The 15,335-nt window shown below is 38.7% G+C and overlaps 1 protein-coding gene across 1 annotated transcript in view; it reads left to right on the top strand.

Annotated features, from left to right (window-relative positions):
* Positions 1 to 632: 632 nt before the first annotated feature.
* The window catches only part of LOC128660229 (cytokine receptor common subunit gamma-like), a 34,278-nt gene continuing 19,575 nt past the window's right edge, over positions 633 to 15,335 (top strand). Inside the window, exon 1 of the mRNA XM_053713971.1 lies at positions 633 to 881. Within this exon, the coding sequence (XP_053569946.1) occupies positions 794 to 881 (88 nt within the window). The 5' untranslated portion in view covers positions 633 to 793. The remainder of the gene's footprint in view (positions 882 to 15,335) is intronic.

Below are 15,335 nucleotides of genomic sequence, written 5' to 3'. Positions count from 1 at the left end.
TTTCTTTTGCGATTCAGATAGAGCAGCAATTTTAAGTAACTTTCTACTTTACTCCTAATATCAATTTGTCTTCGTTCTCTTGGTATATTTATTTGAAAAAGGAATGTACATTTTGGAGCCAGACTATTTTTGGTTCAGAAACCCTGAGTGGCGCTTGCTAATTGGTAACTACATTTTAGTCACCAATCAGCAGCGCTACCCAGGTGCTAAACCAAAGATGGGCCAGCTCATAAGCTTACATTCCTGCTTTTTCAAATAAATATACCTAGAGAACTAAGGGAAATTGATGATAGGAGTAAATTAGAAATGTACTTAAAATTGCTGCTCTATAGCTGATTCACGAAAGAAAAAAATTGGGTTCAGTGTCCTTTTAAGTAAAGTATTTTAAAAATGCATATTATTTTGCTGTATTATCTGTATTAAATTATCCGCTAAAATAACTGACATAGCCTCTTCCATCAGGTGAGTGTTACACTTTCACAACCTAAATCAGCTGCCTATAGCAACATGTGTGTGTGCATTTGTATAGACGCAAATAGAGAAGATGTTTTGTAGGTGGATTGACAGGAACAGAAACACATAAATACAGGAAATAAGACTCAGAGCTGGGGGTGAGTGAGACAGGAAGAAATCGAAAGAGATGTAGAGATAGGTTTACAGAAAGAGCTATAATACAGAGAGACACGCTTGAGAGAGTGACCCAGAGTGCTAATACTGGGGGAAGGTTGGAGAAATGTAAAATTAGATCATAAGTAAGGTAGAAAAGAGAGGACAGACATCCAGTTTGCTTGTGATGGAGACGTCAGAAGAAATGGGACCTTCAGTTTTCATGATCATTTTATTGCTCCTTAGTCAAAGTGTTCATTGCCAGGAAGAATCAGGTAAACTTTTCTTTGTAATTCACACTGTTACGTGATATCATCTTCTACAAGGTACCATACCTGGTCATACCATATATGTGAGCTACTCAAAAATATACAAGGCAGCACTGTATTACACCCACACGATTCTGTATCACACACTCAGCATCAAATGTCGTTGTCTGACTCGCATAAGCACACAAGTACATATCACACAATTCTGTATCACACACTCAGCCTTATGTCGTTGTCTGACTCACATAAGCCTAAGCACACAAGTACATATCACACAATTCTGTATCACACACTCAGCCTTATGTCGTTGTCTGACACACATAAGCCTAAGCACACAAGTACATATCACACAATTCTGTATCACACACTCAGCCTTATGTCGTTGTCTGACACACATAAGCCTAAGCACACAAGTACATATCACACAATTCTGTATCACACACTCAGCCTTATGTCGTTGTCTGACTCACATAAGCCTAAGCACACAAGTACATATCACACAATTCTATATCACACACTCAGCCTTATGTCATTGTCTGACTCACATAAGCCTAAGCACACAAGTACATATCACACAATACTGTATCACACACTCAGCCTTATGTCATTGTCTGACTCAAATAAGCCTAATCACACAAGTACATATCACACAATACTGTATCACACACTCAGCCTTATGTCGTTGTCTGACTCAAATAAGCCTAATCACACAAGTACATATCACACAATTCTGTATCACATACTCAGCCTTATGTCGTTGTCTGACTCACATAAGCCTAAGCACACAAGTACATATCACACAATTCTATATCACACACTCAGCCTTATGTCATTGTCTGACTCACATAAGCCTAAGCACACAAGTACATATCACACAATACTGTATCACACACTCAGCCTTATGTCATTGTCTGACTCAAATAAGCCTAATCACACAAGTACATATCACACAATTCTGTATCACACACTCAGCCTTATGTCGTTGTCTGACTCACATAAGCATAATCACACAAGTACATATCACACAATTCTGTATCACACACTCAGCCTTATGTCATTGTCTGACTCACATAAGCCTAAGCACACAAGTACATATCACACAATTCTGTATCACACACTCAGCCTTATGTCATTGTTTGACTCAAATAAGCCTAAGCACACAAGTACATATCACACAATTCTGTATCACACACTCAGCCTTATGTCGTTGTCTGACTCACATAAGCATAAGCACACAAGTACATATCACACAATTCTGTATCACACACTCAGCCTTATGTCATTGTCTGACTCACATAAGCCCAAGCACACAAGTACATATCACACAATTCTGTATCACACACTCAGCCTAATGTCGTTGTCTGACTCACATAAGCCTAAGCACACAAGTACATATCACACAATTCTGTATCACACACTCAGCCTTATGTCGTTGTCTGACACACATAAGCCTAAGCAGCACACAAGTACATATCACACAATACTGTATCACACACTCAGCCTTATGTCGTTGTCTGACTCACATAAGCCTAAGCAGCAAACAAGTACATATCACACAATACTGTATCACACGCTCAGCCTTATGTCGTTGTCTGACTCACATAAGCCTAAGCAGCACACAAGTACATATCACACAATACTGTATCACACACTCAGCCTTATGTTGTTGTCTGACTCACATAAGCCTAAGCACACAAGTACATATCACACAATACTGTATCACACACTCAGCCTTATGTCGTTGTCTGACTCACATAAGCCTAAGCAGCACACAAGTACATATCACACAATTCTGTATCACACACTCAGCCTTATGTCGTTGTCTGACTCACATAAGCCTAAGCAGCACACAAGTACATATCACACAATACTGTATCACATACTCAGCCTTATGTTGTTGTCTGACTCACATAAGCTTAAGCACACAAGTACATATCACACAATTCTGTATCACACACTCAGCCTTATGTCGTTGTCTGACTCACATAAGCCTAAGCAGCACACAAGTACATATCACACAATACTGTATCACACACTCAGCCTTATGTTGTTGTCTGACTCACATAAGCCTAAGCACACAAGTACATATCACACAATACTGTATCACATACTCAGCCTTATGTTGTTGTCTGACTCACATAAGCCTAAGCACACAAGTACATATCACACAATTCTGTATCACATACTCAGCCTTATGTCATTTTCTGACTCACATAAGCCTAAGCACACAAGTACATATCACACAATTCTGTATCACACACTCAGCATCATATGTTGTTGTCTGACTCACATAAGCATACAGCACACAAGTATATATCACACAAATCTGTATCACACACTCAGCATCTTATGTTGTTGTCTGACTCACATAAGCATACAGCACACATTTCCATAACACACAATTCTGTATCACACACTCAGCATCACATGTCGTTGTCTGGCTCTCATAAGCACACAAGTACATATGACACAATTCTGTATCACACACTCAGCACTATGGCATTGTCTGACTCACATAAGCATAAACACACAAGTACATATGACACAATTCTTTATCACACACTAAGCACTATGTCATTGTCTGACTCACATAAGCATATAGCACACAAGTACATATGACACAATTCTTTATCACACATTCAGCACTATGTCATTGTCTGACTAACAGAAGCATACAGCGCACAAGTACATATCACAGGGGAGGAACTATAAGCATATATTTGTCATATAATAGCCTTCATTTTAGCCACCAATCAGCAAGCGCTACCCAAATGCTGAACCAAAGATGGGCCGGCTTATAAGCTTACATTCATGTTTTTTCAAATAAAAATGCCAAGAGAACAAAGAGAATTTGATAATAGGAGTAAATTAGAAAGTTGATTAAAATTGCATGCTCTATCTGAATCATGAAAGAAAAAAATTTGGGTTCAGTATCCCTTTAATAAGCGCATTGTGTATTTTGAGACAAATCGCCAGCTTACATTTGGTGAGATAAAACAGCGAGACCTACAGGCATAACATGCTTAAAGAATTCTGATGACAGCTGCATGAAAAATTCATACACACCAACAAACACCCCTGTTTGGGCTACTGGACTCATTAAGAATAAAAATATAAGTAACCCATTTCATTTTGACTTAAGCAACTTTCCAATTCACTACTATTATTAGATTTTCCTCATCCTCTTGGTATCGTTTGTTGAAGGAGCAGCAATGCACTAATGGGAGTTAGTTGAACATATCGACTGAGCCAAAGACTAGAGGCATATATGTGCAGCCACCAATCAGCAGCTAGCTCTCAGTAGTACGTTGACTTTCCTGAGCCTTCCTAGGTATGCTTTTCAACAAAGGCAAATTAGATAATAGAAATAAATTGGAAAGTTGTTTAAAATTGTATGTTCTATCTTAATCATGAGTTTTATTTTAACTTTATTGTCTCTTTAAAAAGGAGTTTTACAGTTTTACATTAAATACAATTTTTTCCACATGAAACTTAAGAAAGAATTTTACATCTTAAAGGGACATGAAATCCCAAAATTTTCTTGAAATGATTCAGATAGAGCATACAATTTTAAACAACTTTCCTATTTACTTCTATTGTCTCATTTGTTTCATTCTCTTGATAACCTTTGTTGATAAGCATATCTAGATAGACTCAGTAGATGCTGATTGGTGGCTGCACATAGATGCCTCGTGTGATTGGCTCACACATGTGCATTGCTATTTCTTTAACAAAGGATATCTAAAGAATGAAGCAAGTTAGATAATAGAAGTAAATTGGAATGTTGTTTAAAATTGTATTCTCTATCTTAATCATGAGAGAAAATTATTGTGTTTCATGTCCCTTTAAGGTAAATTAGTACATTTGTATTTTGCTGCAGGCTTCAAATACAAATCTTAATTCGTACTATTAACAGAAGATTTTATCTGTAATTCCACTACAATTTTAATAGCATTCATTCAAAACACTTTTGAAATACTTATTTTACTGATGACTATATTGTATGTAAAGCACACAATGCAGTTATGACACGCTGTAAATCCAATCACTGTCTGTGTAAAAGAGTCACTGTGTAAAGACAGGCTGTTAACGTGTACGAAACAGTACCAAGCAGGTTATAACATGTATTCAGTGAATGTAGTAAGTCCTTACTTCCTAAAGATGGAGTATAGCAGCAATCAAGTGCTGGTGATGCTGGTGTTCGGCAATTTAATGATACAAGTGTATAAATTGCGGCTGTAAAGTAAGCCAAGTAATTTCTCATCGCTCTTGCCGCTTTCGAAACTCCACCTTGGGACGTCCTATTAGCAGGTAGAGGAAGCGCTCCTCTGATTCCCGGATGCACAGGCAATGAATATAGAACAAGATCACCTGTAGTAGGACTAAACACAACCGCAGGGCTTTGGTGCAGGTAAAAAAATAGACTTTATTGTAAGTCATACAACAATTACAGGGTGTAAATAAGCTCAGAAGTAAACTGAGAACAACTGAAACGTCCAACGCGTTTCCTGCCCGTAGGCACTTCGTCAGGGACTTAACATGTCAATGCACATACAGCTTAAAAAGGCTCACCTAACTACGTCACAATACAAACACCTGCTCTTTAGTGTTAAAGGAACAGCGTATGCTACCGGAAAGTAATCATTATTAGAGAACATGAAAAAAAAACAAATGAACACCCAGATGTCGATACAAGATTTATACACAGGGATTACATTGGATACAATTTTGACTTGTATTGAAAGTTCATTTGTTTTTTTTTCATGTTCTCTAATAATGATTACTTTCCGGTAGCATTCGCTGTTCCTTTAACACTAAAGAGCAGGTGTTTGTATTGTGACGTAGTTAGGTGAGCCTTTTTAAGCTGTATGTGCATTGACATGTTAAGTCCCTGACGAAGTGCCTACGGGCAGGAAACGCGTCGGACGTTTCAGTTGTTCTCAGTTTACTTCTGAGCTTATTTACACCCTGTAATTGTTGTATGACTTACAATAAAGTCTATTTTTTTACTTGCACCAAAGCCCTGTGGTTGTGTTTAGTCCTACTACAGGTGATCTTGTTCTATATATATTGTATGTATGTGTCTGGCTTTTGCATAAGGTAATTTAGGATACGGCCTTTGACGAGAAACACAGCAATAAACATAACATTTGCATTTACAGAATCCTGTGAGGCTCACATAGCACTAATAAATCTTTTTAAACAGTTTTACCCAAGCGGTGACCTTTAGATAATCAGGCCACTAGTCATATAGCTGACGTACATGTGATCTAAGGCTGCTGGTTTTGGTATATAACTGGCTAAATGTTGTAGCTTTCTTTGTTAAATATATAAATATTCCCAAATATCCAGAATTATTATTAAATACCACAGAATTTTACATATGGTGGCTAAAAAAGGTTTGATTCACTGGGGCCCAAAGATCATTAGTTTTTCCAATGATGACACATCAGCAGCAAATCCTACACCCAGTCATATAACTCAGGCTATTATATGACACACAAGATACAGTATCACACAGCAGTACAACATACACAGCAGTTTCCAGTTAATGGTGTTGTGTTAACAATATATCGGCCAGGATGTGGGTCATATTAAAAAAATGTAATTGGTCATAAAATTACACTGGTGAAAAATATAAAGTTACTGTACTGAGTCATAATATCTAATTGTGTTTCTATTAGACATAGCTTGTTATTGCCCGTTAAATACCTCTGTTTATTTGGTAAATACCTTACACCAGATTTGAGCTGGTGTAAAGAAAAGCAGGGTGGCTTAATAACAGCACTCAAATTATAGTGACAGGACACTGTCTCTATTGTTGCTTTGGGGATTTCCTAGACATGAAAAGCTGTCACTATTAATTTCAGACTATTGATATGAGCCTTTCAGCTAATTAACTGCAGAAAAGATTTAATGTGACAACTGCAATTAGTAGCAAATGGGTTGTTGCTATGAAGCAACCTATAATGTGCAGCTCAGTTGAGGTCTAGCTTATGTCAAATAATTACTATCCCTTATCATACACAAAAGACTAATAATTTAGTCTCAATTATTAAGACATTTGCCTCAATCAAATACACATACTGTACTACCCAGGGATTGAGTAATAACTTTTTGAATGAATGTCCAGCAGTTCTTTCTATTTGTGGAGGTAAGATGCTGGTTCCTTGCATACTTAAATAACTATAACATATATTTAACAAAGGAATTCAATCTTAATAAAGAGGGATCTAAAAGGCTATAATAGATGAGAGAGAGATTTATATAACTATATAAGCCTAAATTAATAATATGCACCTTCCATGGAGACTGTAACCGGGATCAAGCCCAAAGGGACTGACGGCTTGGTTGCAGACAAATAGTTAATATGCAGCTCCATTCACTGCTCCACAAACACCCCAGAGCATGCTGGGGTTATTAGTTCTAAGGACAGTATGATGGTTCCCTAGAACTTGCGTAGCCACAGATTTGTTGAGCAATGAGAGTACAATATAAAATTGGGGTTGTTTTGCACCTCATAGAATTGCCCAATATGCACATTACCACAAAAGTGCTGTAAATGTAAACTACATATGCTGCACCATATTAAATAAATGCTACCTCTTGTAATAAACACAATACAAACTGGGTAATAATTAATTCCCACGATATTTAGCTTGGAGCAAGTAGCTCTCATTTAGTACAGTTTTGTGGCTAGCTAGGCCCCCTATATCATATTCTGCCTTGTCCCATTATCTGTTGAATGTAACCTTTACATAGGACTTAAATATATATCTGCATAATTTAATAAATAATAAAAATGATCACTCACCGCAGTGCAACATAATAGCATAAATGTTCTCATAGAAGAAACAATAAAGCACCACATATTCAATCACACAATTAAAATAGCACAATTCCATATTTTACAGGATAATAAGTGATCTGAAGTATAGACTATGTAAATAAAATGGCTTTTGAGATCTATTCAAATGGGTATAAAACCAGGTTTCACACTTCAGGACCCACTAAATGTCCAGATTTGCAGGATTACACTGGATGAGAACACTTAGGGCCTGATGAACCAAAACTCACCAGCATGGAGATAAATAACCCAAAATAATTTTTTGAGTACTGTATTATATTGTAATATAAGTATCTCTCCTTCACATCAAGAACTCTGCATAGCGAGATAAATTACTCTCAAGGTAAAATTTGCCTTCCTAAAATGATTTGATGCACCTTGCAGCTCTGACAAGATGTCCTAGTCTCACTAGAACAGAGAGCCTTAGATCATCAATCCCTTAGGCCTAGATTTGGAGTTTGGCGGTAGATGGGCTGTTAACGCTACGCTGGCTTTTTTCTGGCCGCACCATAAAATTAACTCTGGTATCGAGAGTCCCAAAAAATGCTGCGTTAGGCTCCAAAAATGGAGCGTAGAGCATTTTTACCGCAAATGCAACTCTCGATACCAGAGTTGCTTACGGACGCGGCCAGCCTCAAAAACGTGCTCGTGCACGATTCTCCCATAGGAAATAATGGGGCTGTTTGAGCTGAAAAAAAAACTAACACCTGCAAAAAAGCAGCGTTCAGCTCCTAACGCAGCCCCATTGTTTCCTACGGGCAAACACTTCCTACGTCTGCACCTAACACTCTAACATGTACCCCGAGTCTAAACACCCCTAACCTTACACTTATTAACCCCTAATCTGCCGCCCCCGCTATCGCTGACCCCTGCATATTATTATTAACCCCTAATCTGCCGCTCCGTAAACCGCCGCAACTTACATTATCCCTATGTACCCCTAATCTGCTGCCCCTAACACCGCCGACCCCTATATTATATTTATTAACCCCTAACCTGCCCCCCACAACGTCGCCGCCAGCTACTTACAATAATTAACCCCTAATCTGCCGACCGCAAAGCGCCGCCACCTACGTTATCCTTATGTACCCCTAATCTGCTGCCCCTAACACCGCCGACCCCTATATTATATTTATTAACCCCTAATCTGCCCCCCTCAACGTCGCCGACACCTGCCTACACTTATTAACCCCTAATCTGCCGAGCGGACCTGAGCGCTACTATAATAAAGTTATTAACCCCTAATCCGCCTCACTAACCCTATCATAAATAGTATTAACCCCTAATCTGCCCTCCCTAACATCGCCGACACCTAACTTCAATTATTAACCCCTAATCTGACGACCGGAGCTCACCGCTATTCTAATAAATGTATTAACCCCTAAAGCTAAGTCTAACCCTAACACTAACACCCCCCTAAGTTAAATATAATTTTAATCTAACGAAATTAATTAACTCTTATTAAATAAATTATTCCTATTTAAAGCTAAATACTTACCTGTAAAAAAAAATCCTAATATAGCTACAATATAAATAATAATTACATTGTAGCTATTTTAGGATTAATATTTATTTTACAGGCAACTTGGTAATTATTTTAACTAGGTACAATAGCTATTAAATAGTTAAGAACTATTTAATAGTTACCTAGTTAAAATAATAACAAAATTACCTGTAAAATAAGTCCTAACCTAAGTTATAATTAAACCTAACACTACCCTATCAATAAATTAATTAAATAAAATACCTACAATTACCTACAATAAAACCTAACACTACACTATCAATAAATAAATTAAATACAATTTCTACAAATAACTACAATTACATTAACTAACTAAAGTACAAAAAATAAAAAAGAACTGTTACAAAAAATAAAAAAATATTTACAAACATAAGAAAAATATTACAACAATTTTAAACTAATTACACCTACTCTAAGCCCCCTAATAAAATAACAAAGACCCCCAAAATAAAAAAATGCCCTACCCTATTCTAAATTAATAAATTTAAAAGCTCTTTTACCTTACCAGCCCTGAACAGGGCCCTTTGCGGGGCATGCCCCAAGAAAATCAGCTCTTTTGCCTGTAAAAAAAAAAACATACAATACCCCCCCCCCAACATTACAACCCACCACCCACATACCCCTAATCTAACCCAAACCCCCCTTAAATAAACCTAACACTAAGCCCCTGAAGATCTTCCTACCTTGTCTTCACCTCACCGGGTATCACCGATCGGTCCTGGCTCCGATATCTTCATCCAACCTAAGCAGGGGGCTAGACATCCACTGAAGAAGTCCAGAAGAGGGTCCAAAGTCTTCCTCCTATCCGGCAAGAAGAGGACATCAGGACCGGCAAACATCTTCATCCAAGCGGCATCTTCGATCTTCTTCCATCTGGTGCGGAGCGGGTCCATGTTGAAGCAGCCGACGCGGATCCATCCTCTTCTTCCGGCGTCTCCCGACGAATGACGGTTCCTTTAAGGGACGTCATCCAAGATGGCGTCCCTCGAATTCCGATTGGCTGATAGTATTCTATCAGCCAATCGGAATTAAGGTAGGAATATTCTGATTGGCTGAATCAAGTTCAATCCGATTGGCTGATCCAATCAGCCAATCAGATTGAGCTCGCATTCTATTGGCTGATCGGAACAGCCAATAGAATGCGAGCTCAATCTGATTGGCTGATTGGATCAGCCAATCGGATTGAACTTGATTCTGATTGGCTGATTCCATCAGCCAATCAGAATATTCCTACCTTAATTCCGATTGGCTGATAGAATCCTATCAGCCAATCGGAATTCGAGGGACGCCATCTTGGATGACGTCCCTTAAAGGAACCGTCATTCGTTGGGAGACGCCGGAAGAAGAGGATGGATCCGCGTCGGCTGCTTCAACATGGACCCGCTCCGCACCAGATGGAAGAAGATCGAAGATGCCGCTTGGATGAAGATGTTTGCCGGTCCGGATGTCCTCTTCTTGCCGGATAGGAGGAAGACTTTGGACCCTCTTCTGGACTTCTTCAGTGGATGTCTAGCCCCCGCTTGGGTTGGATGAAGATATCGGAGCCAGGACCGATCGGTGATACCCGGTGAGGTGAAGACAAGGTAGGAAGATCTTCAGGGGCTTAGTGTTAGGTTTATTTAAGGGGGGTTTGGGTTAGATTAGGGGTATGTGGGTGGTGGGTTGTAATGTTGGGGGGGGGTATTGTATGTTTTTTTTTACAGGCAAAAGAGCTTATTTTCTTGGGGCATGCCCCGCAAAGGGCCCTGTTCAGGGCTGGTAAGGTAAAAGAGCTTTTAAATTTATTAATTTAGAATAGGGTAGGGCATTTTTTTATTTTGGGGGTCTGTTATTTTATTAGGGGGCTTAGAGTAGGTGTAATTAGTTTAAAATTGTTGTAATATTTTTCTTATGTTTGTAAATATTTTTTTATTTTTTGTAACTTAGTTCTTTTTTATTTTTTGTACTTTAGTTAGTTTATGTAATTGTAGTTATTTGTAGAAATTGTATTTAATTTATTTATTGATAGTGTAGTGTTAGGTTTTATTGTAGGTAATTGTAGGTATTTTATTTAATTAATTTATTGATAGGGTAGTGTTAGGTTTAATTATAACTTAGGTTAGGACTTATTTTACAGGTAATTTTGTTATTATTTTAACTAGGTAACTATTAAATAGTTCTTAACTATTTAATAGCTATTGTACCTAGTTAAAATAATTACCAAGTTGCCTGTAAAATAAATATTAATCCTAAAATAGCTACAATGTAATTATTATTTATATTGTAGCTATATTAGGATTTATTTTACAGGTAAGTATTTAGCTTTAAATAGGAATAATTTATTTAATAAGAGTTAATTAATTTCGTTAGATTAAAATTATATTTAATTTAGGGGGGTGTTAGTGTTAGGGTTAGACTTAGCTTTAGGGGTTAATACATTTATTAGAATAGCGGTGAGCTCCGGTCGTCAGATAAGGGGTTAATAATTGAAGTTAGGTGTCGGCGATGTTAGGGAGGGCAGATTAGGGGTTAATACTATTTATGATAGGGTTAGTGAGGCGGATTAGGGGTTAATAACTTTATTATAGTAGCGCTCAGGTCCGCTCGGCAGATTAGGGGTTAATAAGTGTAGGCAGGTGTCGGCGACGTTGTGGGGGGCAGGTTAGGGGTTAATAAATATAATATAGGGGTCGGCGGTGTTAGGGGCAGCAGATTAGGGGTACATAAGGATAACGTAGGTGGCGGCGCTTTGCGGTCGGCAGATTAGGGGTTAATTATTGTAAGTAGCTGGCGGCGACGTTGAGGGGGGCAGGTTAGGGGTTAATAAATATAATACAGGGGTCGGCGGTGTTAGGGGCAGCATATTAGGGGTACATAAGTATAACGTAGGTGGCGGTCGGCAGATTAGGGGTTAAAAAAATGTAATCGAGTTGCGGCGATGTGGGAGGACCTCGGTTTAGGGGTACATAGGTAGTTTATGGGTGTTAGTGTACTTTAGGGTACAGTAGTTAAGAGCTTTATGAACCGGCGTTAGCCCAGAAAGCTCTTAACTCCTGCTATTTTTCTGCGGCTGGAGTTTTGTCGTTAGAGCCCTAACGCTCACTTCAGAAACGACTCTAAATACCGGCGTTAGGAAGATCCCATTGAAAAGATAGGATACGCAATTGACGTAAGGGGATCTGCGGTATGGAAAAGTCGCGGCTGAAAAGTGAGCGTTAGACCCTTTAATCACTGACTCCAAATACCGGCGGTAGCCTAAAACCAGCGTTAGGAGCCTCTAACGCTGGTTTTCACGGCTAACGCCAAACTCCAAATCTAGGCCTTAGTGAGCAGCTGAATATATCACCTGAGCTATACTTCAGACATACCTCTCATGTGGCCTGAATATTGTAGTCCGTGGCAGCTATGAGAGAGTAGTTACATAGTCCCTTTCCTTAATGTCCTTTGTTGTACCCAGGTCTAAGGCCCAGATATTCAAAACCTCTTAAATGACCCTGCAGCACTGCGAGATCCCCAGTGAAAATTTCAAAAGTCAGATTTTGCTTTACTTCTCCAAGGGATATTCCCTTCATTTCTGTATATGAAGGAGAGACAAGGCCAGTGTAATATAGCACTGCATGACATGACAGTTCTGCTGCATTTACACTTTCTATTTTATATTACTTTACACTTCAGATTAAATTGTATTACATTGAAACTTTGCACTTTCTATTTTGTATTTTATTTTGGGCACAGTAGTGCATTTAAGATTGTGATTTTACAAATTCTGATTATAGAGCAGACTTTACAGAGGCAGAACTCACTGAATTTTCTAAGAAAGGGGGAGGAACCTGGAAATCCCAGAGAGATGAGAGATGCCTTCCATAGAAAGATATCCTAAAAAACAAAGCATAGAGGGCGCCACATGGTACAGATCAGGCAATCAAGATGCAAAATAGCCAAATAGCTACTCACGTGACTGTGTTACTGTGGCATAACACACCAGAGGAGCTGCCGTTTAATTGTCTACAACATCCATTGTAGCACTTTATGGGATTGTAATCACACACTGGACAATTCTATTGTTGTTATTTGGACACTTAAATAATTATTTTTTTAGTTTTTATTATTATTTTTTATTATCATTTACCTTTGCATTTGTATTTGATGTTGTTGTTTTTGCTCATATCACCATTTTTTTTTAAAAAAAATTTAATTTTTGTTTATTATATTTTTGATATCAATTGCATACACATACATTTATAGTGAAACATTTTTTTTTGTTTTAAATCTTTTTTATTGATTTTCGAATTTACAAAAACATATGAGTAGCAAGTATTCTACATCAGATGGATACCAAGAGATTAATAACAATAATAACAATAATAACAATAGTAACAATAACAATAGGACTTCATAGATGACACAACCCCTTCTGTAGGGGTAAAGTTGTAGTGCTAAAGTCTTTTGATATGGGTGAAGTCCATGAACACTAGGGTAGAAAAAAGTTAACCATCTGATATACACATTACTATTTGTTGAGTAGGGCGAAATACTCTCAGTGCAGCAGGCATTTATGACTATCTAATAAAGAAAATGAATATGAACAAGAACAGCGGAGGGGAGAGGGGAGAAAAGGGGAGGAAAACTGTGGTTGGGACCTGTCAGAGAATGCTAGAGATTGTGTTAGGTTAGTCTATGGGGTTATCCCCTTAGGGGGGAGGTGGAGAGGCCGAAGGCTCCTTCAGATCCGCCTGATCCCATATGAATATGACATTCGAGATATCATCAGCCTTACCATGAAAACTGTAATGTATTTTCTCTAATGAGAGGACATGGCCAACTTCGCGGATCCACATTTGTGGAGAGGGTACCTGTGTTTTTTTCCAGAACCTAGGAATTAGGCGCTTAGCGCAATTTAGCATGCATTGCAATAGTCTCTTTCGGTATTGGCAGTTAAGATTTGGTAGATCGTTAAGCAGAACCAAAGTGGGATTTAGGGTAATGTTTGAGCTGAGGGTGTGATTGATATGTATATTCACTGTGTGCCAGTAATGCTTAAGCTGAGGGCAGTGCCAGAAAATATGAGTGAGGGATCCAATCTCCCCACAATGCCTCCAGCATTGGGACGAAGCCCCTGGAAAGATGTTGTGAAGCCTAACGGGGGAGAGGTACCAGCGCATTAGAATTTTATAGTTAAGTTCGGCTAGCACTGGTGATATGGAAGATTTTTTTGTCGATAAAAATATATTCAGTAGCTGTTTTTGAGTAAATGTCACATTAAGTTCTCTCTCCCATTTTGTCATGTATGAGGGCGAGGGTACAGGGGGGGTGTTCTGCAGAATTTTATGAATCAGGGATACATGGGATTCAGGAGGGAGGGGGTTGTACACAGTACTTCGAATGGTGTCAATGAGCTTGTTAGAATTGACTTATGTGGTGAGGTCAGTAAGGCATGTCTGATCTGAAAATAGGAGAACCATCTGTGGAAAGGAGGGCCAAGTTCAGAATTCAGGTCTGCCTGTGATCGAAATTGTCCATTTTGAAAGAGGCGAGATACTGGAGAGGGTGTATGGTGGGCCGATAGATGTGAGCTGTGTATAAGATCTGGAGTAATGAAAGTGGTGTTGTTGAGTAGAGGGGTTAAAGGGGAAACTGCACGGAAGGTGTTTGAAGTAGTTTTAACGGTCTTATCCCAGACCCCCAGAGTAGATGTAATGTAATAGTTGGGTTGGTGTTGTTTCGGTCTGTGTCTCTCTGGGATCCAGCAAATTTCTGCTAGATTATGTTCTGGTAGAAGTGATGCCTCTAGCTGGACCCAAGGCTTAGCGGGAGAAGAATGGTTCCAAGCTACAATTCTGGCCAAATGTGCTGCCTTATAATAGGCTGTTAAGTTGGGGATCCCTAGGCCTCCCCTCTCTTTGCTGAGGTATAGATTCTTTTTTGCAACCCTCGGTCGTTGATGCGACCACACGAAGGATTCGATTAGTTTCTGCTGTGAGTCTAGATATTTGGGCGGTAATTCTAAGGGGAGAACCTGAAACAGGTATAGATATTTAGGGAGTATAGTCATTGATACCGCGCTCACCCGGCCAAGCCAGGATAGATGGTTCTGTCTGTGCCAATTATT

This window comes from Bombina bombina, chromosome 1 (genome assembly GCF_027579735.1).
Source record: "Bombina bombina isolate aBomBom1 chromosome 1, aBomBom1.pri, whole genome shotgun sequence".
Classification (NCBI taxonomy): Eukaryota; Metazoa; Chordata; class Amphibia; order Anura; family Bombinatoridae; genus Bombina; species Bombina bombina.
Note: the sequence above shows the minus strand (reverse complement) of the source record. Positions and strands in the feature narration are given on the sequence as shown.